The sequence below is a fragment of the Lacerta agilis genome, chromosome 14 (genome assembly GCF_009819535.1).
Source record: "Lacerta agilis isolate rLacAgi1 chromosome 14, rLacAgi1.pri, whole genome shotgun sequence".
Lineage (NCBI taxonomy): Eukaryota > Metazoa > Chordata > Lepidosauria > Squamata > Lacertidae > Lacerta > Lacerta agilis.
In genome coordinates this window covers 42,666,080-42,684,361 of record NC_046325.1, presented here as the reverse complement: position 1 = coordinate 42,684,361, position 18,282 = coordinate 42,666,080, and the positions used below count along the sequence as shown (strand labels likewise).

General features: G+C 45.8%; 1 protein-coding gene across 1 annotated transcript in view; it reads right to left on the bottom strand.

The window, feature by feature from the left end:
• Positions 1-515: 515 nt before the first annotated feature.
• PARM1 (prostate androgen-regulated mucin-like protein 1) overlaps positions 516-18,282 on the bottom strand; it is a 30,164-nt gene continuing 12,397 nt past the window's right edge. Inside the window, exons 2-4 of the mRNA XM_033170553.1 lie at positions 6,607-7,329; positions 3,870-3,948; positions 516-2,050 (exon numbers count right to left, since the gene is read on the bottom strand). Coding sequence (XP_033026444.1) covers positions 1,966-2,050; positions 3,870-3,948; positions 6,607-7,329 — 887 coding nt within the window. The 3' untranslated portion in view covers positions 516-1,965. The remainder of the gene's footprint in view (positions 2,051-3,869; positions 3,949-6,606; positions 7,330-18,282) is intronic.

Genomic DNA, 18,282 nt, shown 5'->3' with positions numbered 1-18,282 from the left:
CTTTTGGAAGACTGTGTTTTGATGCATCCCCCCCCCCCACCAGCTTCGAGCCAGACTGAGAAAAGCAATGGCCTAGGTGTGCTTTAAGCTGTCAATGTGTACACACTCCCATACTCTCTGCTAATGTCTGTTTAGCAGGTTTACTTCTATAGAAAAGTAGCATGAAGGAGAGATCGTTATTATTGTCAAAGTTTATTTGTAGTGCAAACAAGTAGCTGCTTAGCCTCTGGGAGGAGGGAATCATTCCCCCCCCCCCTTACACTGTGCACTAGAGAGTTTCGCACAAGAATCTTCCTCCAGCCAGCTTTTAACGCAAAAAAGTTGCACAGACAAGAGTGCTACGAAACAGAAAAACGAAAAAACAGAAACACAGGTGTTTTCCTGGAGTTTCATACAGTGTCTCCGCCATCCAGCACAGCAGCAACATTTTTAAAATTAGGGGCTGTGTGAGAATCATTCCTTCCTTCCTCACTTGCCCTGCTTCTAGCCACACACATGCTGCCCTGTCTTTTTTGGGTTTGATATAAAAATAAAAGGAGGGAATCCCCCCCCAACTCTGCATAATATGTTGATCAAACCTCATTGTGACAGCAGACTTGTTTGCAAAACCAATTCAACGTACCAATGTGACTTTGTGCTCTTAAAAATGGAAGGGAAGGAGATAAAACAAAACAAAACACGGATAGACTTTGCATACTGAGAAGGCAGAAAGCAACACTGTAGTACTGAAAATGTCTTTTCTGAAATGGAATACTTCTTTCCTGCTTTCTATAATGGAAAATACATCAAAGGCTTGTGTCTAGGGTTCAGCTTAATGTTAGCTGCCATCGGCTGGAACTCAGTAATGCAGAATGAGGTGTTTCACTTCTATTTGGCTTGAGAAGTTTTGATTTGTCATGCAAATTATCCGCTTGCCTTCGCTACGTTTGCATTACAAACCCGCCTTTTCTGCCATGTGCACAGGAGAGGCTCAAAAGGCGAGGGCCCCCTTATCTAACACACTTCTGAAACACACGTCTGAACTGACAAAAGAACAAACTTGGGGTGTGAAAAATAGCCCTTGAGAGTTTTGCTTTTCCAAATGGTCCCCCCCACAAAACAAACTTTATTGAAGGCAATTCCATGGAGAGCGTCTGTATTTGGGAGGTAACAATAACTTTACCAGGAGCTGGTGGGCTCAGGACTTTACACTGGGCTTCAATAAATTTCCAAAAACAATTGCCCAAACTGTAACAGATTTTTGTGAAAGGAGGCCCCAATGAACTGGACACGATAGAAGGCTGGGGAGGGGAGCAGGAGGGCAGGACACCAGGCTGCCATTTGTGGCTATAGCCCCTATTACTGGTAATGTTACATTCTGCCTTTCTTTAACAAAACATTTAACAAGAACTTCAGTGCTGTATCAGGTTGCTCCAACCTTCAGCTGAATTCTAATCAGAACGCTTTCTTAAGGAGACAACCCGGAAAAGGCAATTAAAGCAAGAATCAAGATCTGCCGTTTAATTCTCGGAGACCTCTGAACCACAGATTTTTGCTATCTGACAACTCTTAAAAGGTCACGTTCTTCACTGCAGGTCTCCTGTCACAACCGAGTTGCTGGGAACCCAAATGGCCACGGCAGCACCGGTGGCGCAACTTTCCACGGACTTCGTTCCTTTTTGCAGGAATCCTAATCGCTTTGCAGAACGTTAGGATTTGGAGGCAATGGCACCCGCGAGTAAGTATTCTCGCAGCTACGGATTCCAAGTCTCGCCCGATTTGTTGCTGAACGCTCCACTCCGGTTGGCTCGTTTTTCGTTTGGTGGGTTGCAAAAAGATGTGGTGGCAATGCATCAGCAGAAACAGCAGGAGAAGCAACAACGCGGACACTGTATGCGGAAGGATTATCGGACCATGGCGCTTTTAGTGAAATAAGTGCTTCATAAATACACGAGCAGTTTTTGGCTTTGATGGATATTCCTCCATTTAAGAGTCGTCATAGAGAGGGTTGTTGTAGTTTCCCCAGGATCCATAGTCATGGTCATCCAAGAGTCTCCCATACGAAGAATGCCTGAGGGTGAAACAGAAACAGCGCCGTACTCTGGTCAGCTTATGCTTATTACAGAAATGTAAGGTTCTGGAGTAAAAATTGTAACAATCCCTCTTTCACCTGCCTCCTCCCTCTGTCCTTTTGGGGATTGTACTTCCATTACGTAAACTTCCAAGCTGATCAGACATTTAAAAGTGCTTGTGAAAGGACGGCTATCTTAGAAGATCAAATTGCGATTACAGTGGTACCTCGGTTTACGAACTTACCGTCTGCAAAAAAAAGCTGCAAAACTTTTAGCTGATCCTCAAAAAAACAGGGCTTTTCCCTTTGCAAAAAAAGCTGCAAAACTTTTAGCTGATCCTCAAAAAAAAACCAGGGCTTTTAGAGGAGGAAAACCAGAAAAAAAAATTCTTGTTTCCTCTAAAAACGATGTGCGCCCTATGGTTCGGTGTGCCCTATGGAGCGAAAAATACGGTAATCCATTCCAGAAGTCCGTTCTTAAACTGAAACCGTTCTTAAACCGAGGCGCGCTTTGCCTAATGAGGCCTCCCGCTGCCGGTGCCCTTCCACCGTTCGGATTCCGTTCTTAGACTGAGGTAAAGTTCTCAAACCGGGACACTACTTCCGGTTTTGCGGAGTCCGTAAACCGAACAGTTCGTAAACAGGACTGCTCTTAAGCTGAGGTACCACTGTAATTAAGAAAGTGGATCTAAGGACCTTAGTACACCACAACCTTAACATGAGTCAACGGTGTGATGCATCAGCTGTTCTAGGGTGCATCAACAGGAGTCTAGTGTCCACATCAAGGGAAGTCATAGTCCCACTCTATTCTGCTTTCATCAGACCCCGTTGGGAGCACTGTGTCCAGTTCTGGGCAGCAATACTTAAGAAGAGTATTGACAAACTGGAGCGTGTGCAGAGGAGGGTGGCCAAGATGATCAAGGGTCTGGAAACCAAGCCAAGGAATGGTTGAGGGAGTTAATATGTTCAGCCTGAGGTAGTTAGTACGTTCAGCCTGGATAAAAGGAGACCAAGTGGAGGTTTGATAGCCATCTTCAAATATCTAAAGGGTTATAACACATAGAGGATGGAGAAAGCTTGTTTTCTCCTGCTCCAGAGGTTGGGACCCGGACCAATGGCTTCAAGTTGTAAGAAAGGAGATTTGAACTAAACATCAGGGAAGAACGTTCTGACAGTAAGAACTGTTTGACAGTGGAGCTGATGAACTCTCCTTCCTTGGAGTTTTTAAAGCAGAGGTTGAGTGGCCATCTCTCATGGATGCTTTAGTTGAGATTCCTGCATTGTAGGAGGTTGGACTAGAAGACCCTCAAGACCCCTTCCAAATCTATGATTCTAAGTTTCTCATTTGTGGTAGCCTGTTCTCAGTTTACTGTTGCATTTGGTTATCGGGTTTTGGCACAGTTTCTGTATGCCTCCCTTGGAATAATTTGGGATTGGGTACTGGTGTAGTGGTTAAGAGTGGTATACTCGTAATCTGGGGAACCGGGTTCGTGTCTCCGCTCCTCCACATGCAGCTGCTGGGTGACCTTGGGCTAGTCACACTTCTCTGAAGTCTCTCAGAGTGTTTGTTGTGGGGGAGGAAGGGAAAGGAGAATGTGAGCCGCTTTGAGACTCCTTCAGGTAGTGAAAAGCGGGATATCAAATCCAAACTCTTCTTCTTCTCATCAGGTGTCTATGCTATCTGGATAAGAAGTGAATTTTATAGGGGCTCTTCTCACTTTCAGTTGTGGAGGAGTGACTGTAAGAACCATCATTAAGAAGCCCAGCCTCTCTCCAAGGAACTACTGGCTCTCCTCTAAGTAAGGGCAACAATTCTTACCTGATCTTCAGGAATGCAGCTATGCCGAACACCAACAGAACCACTGCGATCACTGTGATGGTAATGGCTGCAATGCTCCCTGCACAGCAAAGGAGATGCATCAGAGATCACAGTTTCACCTTCAACCATCCAGATTATTTTTCATCTTACGATTCAGTCCGCAAGGCACACTGCCCTCTAATGTAGAAAACGCGGCAAACCAAGAAAGCTTTCAGCACGGAGTGCTCAAAGCATATTAAGCGCCGACTCCAAATCCTGCGATTTGACGATCTGCACACACGCAGACAAGAGTTTGAGATTTAAACAGTGTGGCGTAATTATAATAGCCACTAGGACGGGTATAGCGCCTTTCAAGTGCTTCTCTGAGGTCAGTCCCATCCTCCTCCTATTTAAGCAGCAGAGGTGAGGGGGAGAGAACGATTGCTTGCTTAAGGCCATCAAGTGACATTATGGCTATGAGATATAATCTCTGTGGCTTTGAACTTCTGCGTTCAAAGCTTGTGGGCTCTTATTAAGTGGCCAACTGCTATTCCAGGTTTTTTTTTTTATACTAGCTTGTAAAAGCAAGGAGAGGGATTGGGGACGACGACATTAATCTTTGTAGTAGGGGAAAAACAACCAATGACTGCCTGGATACTAGAGGCCCGCTGTCTGCTCTTTTTCTCCTTGTCTCATTCACTAAAGAGAGCCTAGTAGGTTCCATGTCTTCAAGGCACTTTCAAAGTCAAGGCTGAAGAACCTGTGGCTCTCCAGTTGCTGGGGCTCCAATTCCCCTCAGCCCCAGTCAATGGTCAGAGAGGATAGGAGCTGCAGTCCAACAATATCTGAACTGAGGGTCACAGGTCCCATTCCGGTCCAATAAACATGGAAGCCCACCATCTTAGCTGTGTGTCCTGGAAGACCTGCTCGGTGCCTTGCTAGATTTTCCCCCCCACCTAGCGTGAGAGGGCAGGGCCCTGACTGACAAAAACTGACGCTGCTGAACAGAGGCTTTGGTTGGGGTTTCTTTTTGTTGCTCTTATTGATAATGTAAGGACGTTCAGTGGTTGCTCATGAGTAAAGCGCCAGACGCAGAACTTCTAAAACTAAGTTCTTTATTGTGCACAGCTATATACAGTGGAGCAAAAGATCAAACGTCCATCTCCTCACTCTGCAGAGTCCAGGAATGACCCCTTCCTGTTCTTTGTCCAGCAAAAGAGGCACGGGATTCTGAACCCCCGCCTCCCCCTTCTGCGTCCTTCTGGCCTGCACCCTCGGAGCGTGGGAACCTGACCCCATTCCCCACTTTCCCCTTGGCGTTGAGGCTCTGCGTTCCTGTCAGAGCCCCTGCACCGCCTTCCTGCCTCCGACTCCCCCTCCCCACTGGAGGAATGGGAGCTTCCGGCGGAGGAGGGGGAGGACGAGCTGGTGAAATGCACCGGAGGTTCTCTATACTGCAAACGCTCCCGCGATCCCGGGGAGGGGGGTTTCCTGACAGATAATTTGGTGGATCTTTATTTTTCGATCTTATGATTTATGTGGAAACTGTCCAGTTTGGTTGTGTACTTTTTGATGCATTTTGTTTATTTTGTTATATTTGTAATTATGTAAATCTTTTCACGTGCTAAGTTGCCTAGAGTGTGCTTTTAACTATGGAAAGGTGGGATACAAATAAAATGATGGTGATATTAAGGATTTATTTACAGCTTCCAAGAATGATCTCTGCAACTTCCACGATTATGATTTAAACTCTACAGATGAATTCAGACATCATTCTAAACACATGGTTATGTTTAATTTTGCTCTGGCCTGTTGTGTGAATTGACAAGACATGGTTTGGAACTTGGCTGGCAAACCAGAATTGGGAACTACAAGGAGAAGCCGCCTCTCTCTTTAGAATCTGTTAATAATTTATATTTTATTCTTGGCTTCTTCCCCTGCCAGATAAATTTAGAGATATCTTTTTGCCATGATTTGAAGTGACCGAGGGCCAGACAGAAGCATTATAACCCTGGCTTATTCTAATTATGATCTGGCGTGATGCATGCATGGAGCGATGGGAGAAACGCAATAGTTGCGGCCATCACTCTACAAGTTGCTGCACCACAGACAGAAAGTAAGAGATAGGAAGGCACCTTCAAAGTTGAGGGCTGAGAGGACGGCTAAAGAAAACAGACAAACAGCTCTAAACCATGGCTTGCCTATTATATATTGTAGTTTGGGTTCTATGCTATGGTGAGTAACAAACCATGGTTTAGTACAAGGTCTGCACTGAGTCCATTTTTCAGAAGGTAAGCGAGAACGTTAAAATGTATTGGGGTAGACAGAAATTTTTTAGTAGGTGTGTTCTGTTGTGTATTATTATTAATTAATTTTACTGGTTGCTTTTGCTTGCCAAAGGCAACTGAAAGTGACTTACAAAACAAACAAACAAACGAAAACCCACATACATATACTAACACCCCCAATTAAAGCAATACATTAAAAACACCCCACCCACTCTTAAGAGGCTACAGGCCTGGTTGAAGAGGGAAATGTATGCATCCTTTTCTATTTTGACATTTATTTATTTTTTAGGGGGGAAATAATCTGTCTTATCGAGTCTTTCCAATTATTTTTTAATAATAATAATAATAATAATAATAATAATAATAATAATAATTTAGGGAGCCTTATGAACTCCCTAAAACAGACAACAACAAGCCGCAAGGTCGAGAAAACCATTGCTGTGCAAAAGTGCGGAAACAGACCAACTCACCCGAACTCAAAGCCCGTTGAACTTCTTGTATGGTTACCCCCACAGAGAACGTGGTACTGCCAGTAGGGGAGGTCCCTGGAGTTGCCTTACTTGACAGAGCCGCTTTCGAAGAAGTAGTAGCCCCTTGCGTGGAGCCCGGGGAGGATGCTGCCACAGATGTCTCTCCAGATGTTGTTGCCTCTCCAGTAGGGAGTTTGCTCGAGGACACAGCTGCTGGAGGTGTTCCTGCACTCGGCACTTGGGTGGTGGCACCGGCGGTGCTTAGATAGGTGGCGTCAGTAGGAAAAGGGCCGGTGGACGATCCGTTTAGAGTAGGCGAAGAGCTGACTGGTGCGGTTTCTGAGTGAGGAACGGTGCCTGTGGCCAGGCCGGAAACTGATGTCGCAGAGGCTGATGGGTCTTCCGTGGTTTGTAATCCAGTGTTTGACTGCGGTGATGAATGAGCTCCTGCTGAGCTATCCAGGGTCGTTGCTCCTGAAAGGGGCGTTACAGCCGAAACGGGGTTTGCAGTCAAAGCTTCCACTGTGGTGTTAGGAGCAGTGGCGCTATCCTGCGTCGAAAGTCTCCATGGGAGTGAAATTGTCATGGTGGCTCCTTTCTGGGTGCTCAAAGGAGGGCCAGCACTGGTTGTAGCAGCTGGATCATTAAATTCTGTTGTTCCCGAGGGAGCCGCGCTTGAGGGAGTAGGTGGACCAGCTGAAGAGGCACTGGAGACATTTAAGCCTGCACAGGTGAAGCATACACACAAATATTATTACCTTCTAGATTTATAACCAGTTGGCCATATTATTAGCGTGACCGGGGAACAGAATCTGGAGATGATGTGTGGGTGATGCAGGTGGATTGGAAGGGCTGAGAAGGAAGGGAGGAGGCTGGATTCTCAATGACCAAAGCAGGGATGTTGCAGGTTGAGTTCCCTAACCCAACAGTGCCTCTGAATCACCTCTATACTTTCTCCCATCTAAATGAATGGTTTGCCTGTGGCCCTTCGCCAGGTGTTGTCAGCTATCAGAAGGCTACATATCTGACTACTGGAGAGAAGACCTTTTCTGTGGTGGCACCTCAGTTGTGAAGTTGCTTCTCCAGGCAAATTCACTTGGCACTATCAATACATTTTGAATGCCAGGCAAAATTTGCTTGATTAATAAAACCAGGATTCTTTTATTGCTGTTTGCAGAGGATTCCACCATCATATACCAACTGTGGCAGATCCCACCTACATGCACACTCTGCAGTAACTACCACAGGTTATCTTTGGGATTTTGTGTGAGGAAATACTTACTCAGGCAAAAGTTGAACGAATAAGAAATATTTGTTATATAGAACAAAGTGGATAAAACAAATAATGTTATCAGGAGATAATGTCCTTTCAGGAAACAGTTAACCTATTAATAATTATACTAAATCTAATGGAAGTTAAGGTAAAGGACCCCTGACAGTTAAGTCCAGTCGCAAACGACTCTGGGGTTGAGGCGCTCATCTCGCTTTACTGGCCGATGTTTGTCAGCAAACAGATTTTCTGGGTCATGTGGCCAGCGTGACTAAGCCGCTTCTGGCGAAACCAGAGCAGCGCACGGAAACGCCGTTTACATTCCCGCCAGAGCGGTACCTATTTATCTACTTGCACTTTGACGTGCTTTTGAACTGCTAGGTTGGCAGGAACTGGGACCGAACAATGGGAGCTCACCCCGTGGCGGGGATTCGAACCGCCAACCTTCTGATCGACAAGCCCCAGGCTCTGTGGTTTAGACCACAGGCTTCTAATCTAGCACAGCTTCTTTTGAACTTCAGTTGCTTGAGTTCAGTTATTACGCTTCAGGTAGATCTTACAGGTTTCTAGACTAGAAGGTAAATGCTCAGCTTATTTCCAGTTATTCCAATTCAGTTCTATAACTCAGTTGTTGCAACACATCTCACTAGTTTGGTTCTTAAACAAGGTGGCCCAACCTTTATCAACCGCACTCCTGAGATGCTTCTAGCAGTATAACAGACCCAGGGGGTCACCATACCCCTCTTAACTGGTTTGGGGCTCTTTCCCATCTAGGAAGAACACTCCCCTCGTGACTGGGATGAGACCCAAGTAGGCTGTATCCTCACAACTTCTAGTTCTCCTGGCTCAAACTCAGCCCTCTGTGGATCAAGGATTCAGTTGTCAGGGGCTAGACAGAACCTCCGTAATTCCTAGCTTCTCCCTACGCTCCACCCTGACTCGCATTAGCAGAGTCAATTGTGAAAAATAAGGAACACAGGCAAATCTAATCAGCCCATCCATGCTGCAAAATTCAACTGGTGGAAAATTTAGGCTCTTGGCTTCCTTTTTGTTTTGCAAAGTGCTCACTGAACCATGCTTAGTTTCTGCTTGCCCAAAAGTCGCATTTGTCCCATCGAGCCGAGTCTTGGCTCATTCATTTTGGAGCGAGCAGTCTGTGTCGCTAAATCAAGCCCAATTAACTTCCTGTTGTCAAAGGGTGAAGACAGGCGTAACATTGCAACGGGGACCGCAGCGCATTTTCCGCCCACAGGGCAAGAACAGACCTCAGTATGACTTTGCAATTTGTCCCTCCCCGCAGCTGCACGCCAGCAAGGTGAATGCCGGCTCCTCCCTCGATCTTGGCCTCTCCCCTCATGCCTCAAGGCAGGCCGGCTGTCTTTAAATAAAACTAAAGCGAAAGCAGCCCACCCATCCTAGCTTTATTTGCTCGCCCTTCGTTAGATGAAAAAGTGAAAACTTTCCAAACCGGCCGAACTACTCCAGCGATTGACAGGGAAGCTGTGCCGGCCAACTGGTGTCAGCCACAGCTGTGGTTTCCCCCAGTTGAGTGGAGCTGATTCTAAAAAGCCGCGGGACACTTTTATAGTTCATCTCGAAAAATTCGTAGCAAATGCAATTCCAGCCCCCTTTTGCCTACAGTGGCACCTCGGGTTGTGCACTTAATTCGTTCCGGGGTGCCATTCACACCCTGAACAGTGCTCAACCCGGGCGGCGCTTTTGCGCATGTGTAAAAACGCGAGATCACGCTTCTGTGCATCCACGGACTGTGCGGACATGCACAGAAGCGTCCACGCTCCATGTTTCACTTCCGGGTTTGCGGTGTACGCAGCCCAAACGTACTCAACACGGAGCGTTCGCAACACAAGGCATGACTGTATTGCTCTGCGAATGGGGAATCTGCTTTCTCCTAGATTTCCATTTCTCCAGCAAGCAGAAATGGAATTTCCATTTCTCCAGCAAGCAGAAACTGCAGAATGGTACTTCTCTCTCCCACCCCCCAGTGTACCCCTAGCCAGGAATGAAAAAGTGAAGATCTACGTCAGGAACAAGGGGAGAATAAAGATGTACACCAGCAGTGCCCATTGTTAGAAACTCAGATATAGAAGCAAGGTGCCAAATGGCACCTTTAAACCAGAGCTGCGGTCTCCAAAACAGAATGTCTAGTTGCCGTTTGGGGGCAAGACGGCTCTAGACTCTTATTTTTCAAATGAAGGACTGATTGTGATTATTAGTTAAACATATGGCTAGTTTAGATGATAACCTTGAACTAGGCTGGGAACTTAAGAGAACTTAAAAGAAGAAAAGTCACTTGATCCAGGGAGAGTCTACATATATACTGGCTGCTTCCTACCTCTTTTTCTATATGGCCCATTCATAACGTAAGAATATTCTTCACAACTGTGGGGAGGGCAGTGGGGGCGGGTAAGTAAAAATGAGCTACAACAACTGTTCGCCGCTCCTGCTCGGGCTGAACAGAGGCAGCATTTTGGTTCCTGAAATTCACTCCAATTGTGCAGATGCAACACAACTGCTAGAATTTTACAGGATGGGGTATTAGTGCGTGGAAGCAGTCCCGATCCGATGATCCCCAGGCATGCACCTCCAGATGGTGGAGATGTCAGGCGCCATCCTGGAGATGTCAGGCACTCAGGTATCTTCACTTGGCCACAAGTGGCTGGTAAAAAGGTAAAGGTAAAGGGACCCCTGACCGTTAGGTCCAGTTGTGGACGACTCCGGGGTTGTGGCACTCATCTCGCTTTACTGGCTCTGGCTGAGGGAGCTGGTGTACAGCTTCCGGGTCATGTGGCTAGCATGACAAAGCCGCTTCTGGCAAACCAGAGCAGCGCACGGAACTGCCGTTTACCTTCCCGCCAGAGAGGTACCTATTTATCTACTTGCACTCTGATGTGCTTTCAAACTGCTAGGTTGGGTGGAGCTGGGAATGAGCAACAGGAGCTCAACCCGTTGCGGGGATTCAAACTGCCGACCTTCTGATCGGCAAGCCCTAGGCTCTGTGGTTTAACCCACAGTGCCACCCACCTCCCTTATAAGTGGCTGGTAGCCCGGTCCAAAATGTGCCAGGTGCCTGGCTAATTTCGAACACTGGCAGTGCCACCTATTGGCCAAGAGATGGTTGTACAAGTGGCATTGTGGGGTCAGCCAAGAAGGTGACAGATCTAGCAGCAAGAGGCGATGAGTTCCTTGGAGGCCGGCTGCCCCAGTGGATCCTGAGGCCTCTCACCTCACCCACTGTTACACCGATTTCAATCATGGAAAAGGAAACCCAACGTAACAGTATGGTTAGGCAATCCACTCATATAAGGATTTTTTTTAAAGAACAAACAAACACACAACCTAATTATTATCTATTTGGACTTGGGTGGTATTCACACATGTCACATGTGCCTGTCTTTGGACAGAACTAGATCCTTAAATGATGCCAATTGTTTCTCTGTCCACTTGCCTGACAGGAATTGTACTGTCGAGAACAGTCGCTGGAAAATGCAGAGCTGCCCTGTGGGGTTAATAATATACACACTCAAGAACAATTTCTTTTGTCCCTGTGGAAAAATATATCTATTAAAGGTCATTATCGCTTTTGTGCTACGAGGACTGCATGTTCATGAATGAAATTCCCGAACCTTCTGTACTTGCCTTTGGTGGCAGTGAAAAATAGCTAGTATCAAAACTTTCCAGTCCTTCTGAGATGTCTGCTTGCTCCCTCACACTTAACCATTCGAGGATCAGAAGGCACTGATCTAAGCATTTCAGATAATCCACAAATTTCCCCCAGCCCCCCAGCCCCAAGATTTCTAAGAGGTGTGTTATTTTTAAGCTTCAAGTGAATTGGTCACGGCGGGTGTTTTTCCATTTAAGAGTGAATATACAGAGATGCAATATTTAACAGGGAGCACAGCAGGTTCATCATCCATGGTGTTAATTCTGGCTTTGCAACTTGCAGAAAGTCAAACACAGGCTCAGCTGCCAATCACTGGCTCCCCCACCAGTCATGTATTAGATAGCCAGTCCTGCTTCTATTGCAAAGTGCCATATTTACCAATAAGTGTATAAATACATCCACACCCAAACTTATTTTAAAAGGTCCACAGATACGGTTGCAAGATTCCTTGTGAGAATTGAGGTGGCTTCCTCTTGGCGCTGTGGGTTAAACCACTGAGCCTAGGGCTTGCTGATCAGAAGGTTGGCGGTTTGAATCCCTGCGATGGGGTGAGCTCCCGTTGCTCGGTCCCTGCTCCTGCCAACCTAGCAGTTTGAAAGCATGTCAAAGTGCAAGTAGATAAATAGGTACCGCTCCAGCAGGAAGGTAAACGGCGTTTCCGTGCCCTGCTCTGGTTTCGCCAGAAGTGGCTTAGTCATGCTGGCCACATGAACCAGAAGCTGTACACGGGCTCCCTCGGCCAGTAAAGCGAGATGAGCGCCGCAACCCCAGAGTCGTCCACAACTGGACCTAATGGTCAGGGGTCCCTTTACCTTTTACCTCTTGAGTCAACCATACTGCAAGTGTGCAAAAACCACCCCTCAAAAACATGATCCCAAGGCAGATCAACATACGACTGCCCTGATAGTGACGAGGGTTTTTCCACATGAGACCCACTGGTCTTAAAATGTCATGTCGGTCTCTTTCCTTAATATATTATTTTCTAAAAGGAGAGGCAATGTATGGTGGAGAGCTCAGGGCGGGTAATCTCTTTCTGCAACAGATCAGGGATACACACCAAGGATACAGTCAATGATGAATGTTTTGTCATTTGGATTTAGGAAGTAACACTTGCTATTGTTTGAGTGAGGTGTCATTATTTAGATACCAGTATATTAAAAATGTTTGGGGAAGTGGCTGGAGTACAGTGGTTAAGACATCTCCGCGTAGCGCTGGCATAGCTGTCAACTTTCCCCCCTTTTAAAGGGAAATTCCCTTATTCCGAATAGGATTCCTCGCAAGAAAAGGGAAAAGTTGACAACTATGGCGCTGAGACCGACTGCAGTGCTTCCTTGCCAGTCCAAGTAGGAAATCCTGAGCTAGCAGAGTCCATGGTCCAACTCTGTAGAAAGTACAGTAGCTTCCTATGTTCCTACAGTCTGATTAATGCAATTGGCTTAATTATTTTCAAATGCAAACATAATAATTTTTTTTAAAGGCCCTGGCTAACTCCAGCCAGTGATCAGCATCCAACAATGAAATAAGTAGCTGATGGAAAATAACCCAGCCTGACTTTTTAAAAAGCATGTGTAATGGTCTATATATAAACAGACAGCATATGCAATTAACCTGCCTTCTAGGTTGCCTCCAGCAGATAAACAGCTTGGCTTAAAAAATTCTACAACAGGATACATTCGCCCCAAGAACTGGGAAGTCCAAGGCTTAACCTTTTGGTTTTAGCATTTACTATAATCTTCAGGTCAAGTTACTGAAACTGCGTTTGGGAGTTGGGGGGGGTAGGATAGCTTTTGACACACTATAGTGGCTTCTCAGTCTGAAGCCTGTCAGCTTCCTTACTCCCAACCCTCAGAAGTCTGAATAGTTGTTTTAATTGAAACATCAGCGGCTTTTAAATGTTTGTTACCGCAGATCAAAATTTAACTAGGTTTTGGGGCTACTTGCTATTACATTTCTTATCACTGGTTCAGGTTTTTGGGCTGCCTGGTGGACAGGAATATGGGCAAGAAGTAGAAGGGAGCAATTTTCTTTTCTTTTCAAACTGCCCTTCAAGAAATAATAAGTTTCAGATCTCACTGGCTGGTGAAAAGCCTGTTTGCTCCATCTGTCTTTCAGCATTAGCTGGTTGGCGCTTGATAAGGGTTTTGGGTTGCCAAAGATTCTCTGGAATAGCAGCAGCAGCAGCAACAGAGGAGGAGTTATGAGGGCCACTCCAAACTGTGACAGTGAACAGATAAAAGACGTTTACTTCTCCACCCTACCCGTGCTTATCCGTTCCCCTTCAGAGAAATACAGCAGCAGCCCTAGTAGCTTTAGCAATGCAAGAGTCTGTTAGCATATTGCTTTGCTAATCATATTCATTGTATACTGGTCATTCCATTTGCTGTAATTTCACTAGGGGTGCTAATGATGGGAGGGTCAAAGCACACGTATTGCATGCAAAAATTCCTCTCCCCAATGCCCAGTAGCTGCATGCAGGGCTGGAAAAGATGCCAGTCTGAAACTCTGCCGGTTGTTGTAAGAATTTGAAGGTCTTATATGTATAATAACTGTTTATAAGTGTACCAAGCAAACACGCACATGGGCCAAAGCAAACAAGATGAATTTTAACAGGGAGAAATGTAAAGTACTACACTTGGGCAAAAAAAAATAATGAAAGGCACAAATACAGGATGGGTGACACCTGGATTGAGAGCAGTACATGTGAAAAGGATCTAGGAGTCTTGGGAGACCACAAACTTGACATGAGTCAACAGTGTGATGCAGCAGCTGAAAAAGCCAATGCAATTCTGGGCTGCATCAATAGGAGTATAGCATCTAGATCAAGGGAAGTAATAGTACCACTATATTCTGCTCTGGTCAGACCTCACCTGGAATACTGTGTCCAGTTCTGGGCACCACAGTTCAAGAAGGATACTGACAAGCTGGAACGTGTCCAGAGGAGGGCAACCAAAATGGTCAGAGGCCTGGAAACGATGCCTTATGAGGAACGGCTTAGGGAGCTGGGTATGTTTAGCCTGGAGAAGAGAAGGTTAAGGGGTGATATGATAGCCATGTTCAAATATATAAAAGGATGTCATATAGAGGAGGGAGAAAGGTTGTTTTCTGCTGCTCCAGAGAAGTGGACACGGGGCAATGGATTCAAACTACAAGAAAGAAGATTCCACCTAAACATTAGGAAGAACTTCCTGACAGTAAGAGCTGTTCGACAGTGTGCACGCCCGGATGCCGAAAATCGCATCTGTGCATGCCCAGGCTCCAGAAATTGTGTGCGCGCACAATCCGGCCCATGGAGAGATCTCCGCGGGACTTGACCGGCCCAGGCAGGTAAAACCTTGCCGACCCCTGGTCAAAACCATATCACAGAGCATTATCTCTCTGATCAGCAGGGCAGAGCATCCCTACAGGCCTGTGAATGTGCAAAAAAAACCCAAACAGCCAGATATCCTAATCAAGCCTATAATGTTTCTGTCTGGCCCTCAGCCTGAGTGGGATTGAATTCAGAAACAGAGTGCTGGTAGAGCCATTATATTCTGAACGATTTCCTGCGCCAATTAAGGTTTGATGTAGGGACAAAACGGGGGGAGAGGGAGAGGGAGAGGGAGAGAAGCATATTGTTATGTTTCAAGCCACGGAAATACAGTAGCCTCCGTAATTTTCTGTGAAGTCTGTAACTTGAGAGGTTGCCTTGCTGCAGTGAGGAGCTGAGATACCAGACCCACAGGGGTGTCTGAACTGGTTTTTAAACCTAGGCATTGCCAAAATACAATCAAGACTTGCTTGATGACAAGCCTGTAACATTCCATAATTGACAGAACACATGCAAAGGGCAAGGCTGACAAAGAAAACGAGAGACAAGGCAGATATGTCTGCTTTGGAGGTGGAAAGACCTTGCAAGAAGCTGTCACGAACTGGCCATTACTAAAATCCACTGTAGCTTATTGTTATCAGGACACTTAATTTTACATCTTAATTTCTGTACAGTAAAATGTCACGATGACTTTCCTTTCCTCTTACTTAATTTCCGTACAACCCCCCCCCCCAAAAAAAACTCCAAATCACTGCTCTGGAGTGCTTTTCTTTTAACTCTCCGCTTAATAAGGTCTTTGCTAGGAAATTTAACCTGTGCTGACGTTGCAAGATTGAGTGTTGTGTTTGCTGAAGGCAGGGTGAAACTATATGTGACACAGCTACTTCCCTGATCTAAAATTTCCCCTCCCAAACCTGCTATTTCAGCCTGATTTTGCACCTTCCTATTTTCACCCTGTGAAGCTAATACTGTAAGGGGTTTTCTGTTTTGTTTTGCAGGGGGGTGGGGGTGGTTAAAGCAGGGAAATACCATGGGAGAAAAGGATCAGACCCCCCCCCCCCAGTGCCAATGGCCCCTAATCAAAGCTTACAGTCTCCTACAGCTGCTTTGAAGTTAAAACAAATAAACAAGCTGAATGCATGTGGGAAATTCTGATTGTGCCTTGTCTGGCCCTTCCATTCCAGAGATATGGCATTTAGTGGTTCTCTCCAGTCGCACAATGGCGGCAGTAGATGATATTATTTAAAAATTCTTCTATTTTCCCTTTTATTTTATCTGCTCTGTGGATCCCACCCCCTAGCTTTGGGATATCTCAAATTGGGGGTTTTATGTAAATGTGACCTCTGGTTCAAGCACTTGAGCACATTGAGAAATGAAGGTAAATGTTTGAAATGGAATGACACCTTGCGCAAATGGAAGAGGCCACTGGCACAAATTTTAGCATACATGTGTGCTTATATCCAGCTATATGGAATCTTGGTTCTCTGACTGAAACTTGTAGTACAGCCGTACCTTGGTTCTTGAACAGAATGCTTTCCGGAAGTCCATTCGACTCCTGGAACTGTTCAAAAACCAAGGGGTGGCTTCCAGTTGGCTGCAGGAGTGTCCGGTTTTCGATCATTCCGGTTTTCGATCATTTGGGAGCTGCAACGTACGAGTTCCAAGGCGTTCAGCAACCAAGGTACAACTGCATTTCCAAAGTGATTTCAATATTAATTTCCAACCTTCTGCCAGCAGGTGCCACCAAACGATGGTTTGGGAAGGTGGGTCAGGGTGGAGAGTTTGGACAAAACACCTGTGGTCAACTCACCTGCTGGCAGAGGGATCTATTCTAGACTTTTCTTTACCAGGTCTTGGTGCACAAGCCGGTCTGGCAGGTAAGGAAGGGCAAAGGGGAAGAGGGAGACTTTGCAAGACAGAGGGAGGTAGGAGCAAAGGGTCAGCACAGAGGGAGGGAACCCCATTTCCTCCCCGCACCCTGATGACCTGTGAGCCCCAATACATTCTCCTATTTTTAAATGAAACTTAAGCTTTTGTTTTAAAAAAGTCTTTAAAAAGGGACAAAGGTGGCGTGAATTGCCCTTGTGATAATCTCTATCCATATCTTACTATCCATATCTTATCTCTATCCATATCCTACTAAAATCAGACAGCAATAGTAACCAGGTGTTTTTATTATTCTGTTGAGAGAACACACTATCTATTGCCTTTCTGCAGCTAATAATCACTTTTGCAATGCAGTGTGTTAAAACAGGGGTTACTTATTATTTTTCACTTGTCGTTTCCTTTGCTAGAACTGTCCATCTGCCAGGGAGCACTTGTTTCTAGGCCTACTCTCTAGCTGGTCCTAGGACAGGTGGTGCAGCAATAAAAATGCAAGCCCATTTGCAAAGCTAAGCAGGGTTCCATATGGTTTCAAACTGGATGGGAGACTGAGTGTTGAGATTTCCTGCATTGCAGGGGGTTGGACTAAATGACCCTCAGGGTCCCGTCCGACTCTACAATTCCATGATTCTAAGCACTTACTACATCCAGGTTTCCCCTTGCTGTGTTTGAGGCAGGCATAAATGTCATAAAGCACGTTTCGCGACATAATTTTTATATCCAGCCCAAGTTAAGTACTGAGTGGTAGTTGAGGGGAACGACAAAGTGAGCTCGTTTTCTGCTGCTTTTATATCGATCGAGAATAATGCGCCTGAACTCTCTGCTGCGCTATGTTGCAGAATTGGCACCAGCATAGATATATTAAGACTTTCCTTTGAAGAAAGGCATTATGGGAGATGGAAGACTTGAGAGGCTATATGCTAAACTGCAATCAATAAGATGCAACGGCCCTATAGCATGTGGCGAAACATCAGCCAGTCTCTAAATTCACATGTCATGGTTTAGGCAGCAAGGCACTCAAAACCACTTGCTGCCGTAACAGCAGCAACCAGTTCTGATCTTGAACTGTACATGCTGCCTGAGAGGACTAAATTCTCGCTATCCCAAATCCAATCTTATTTCTGGAAACAGGTGAATGCCTTGAAATACTGGCTTAAGATCTCAGTATTTGGCCTGGGGAAGGGATAACTTGTACATCTAACCAACGAGGAGTTTATCAGCCCATGGCTGAAATCTATGGCCAGAGAAGCCACCTCGATTGGACTGTCACCATCCCTTTTGTACCAGCTGGGCTACGATATCGCCCTTGTATCCCTGAGGCAAAGGCTTTGGGACATCTCACATAGCGACCTGCAATCCAGATCCAATGTAATCCGTGGCCCGATTGCTGCTGGAATCCAGTACGGGCATGGCTTTCAGTTAGCCTCATATCTTAGGAATTTGTCCGTACCCACCTATCGGCGTTTATTTACCAAAGCTAGATTAAATGTATTTCCTTCGGAAGTTCTAAATGGTAGAGGCATCCCCTACCAG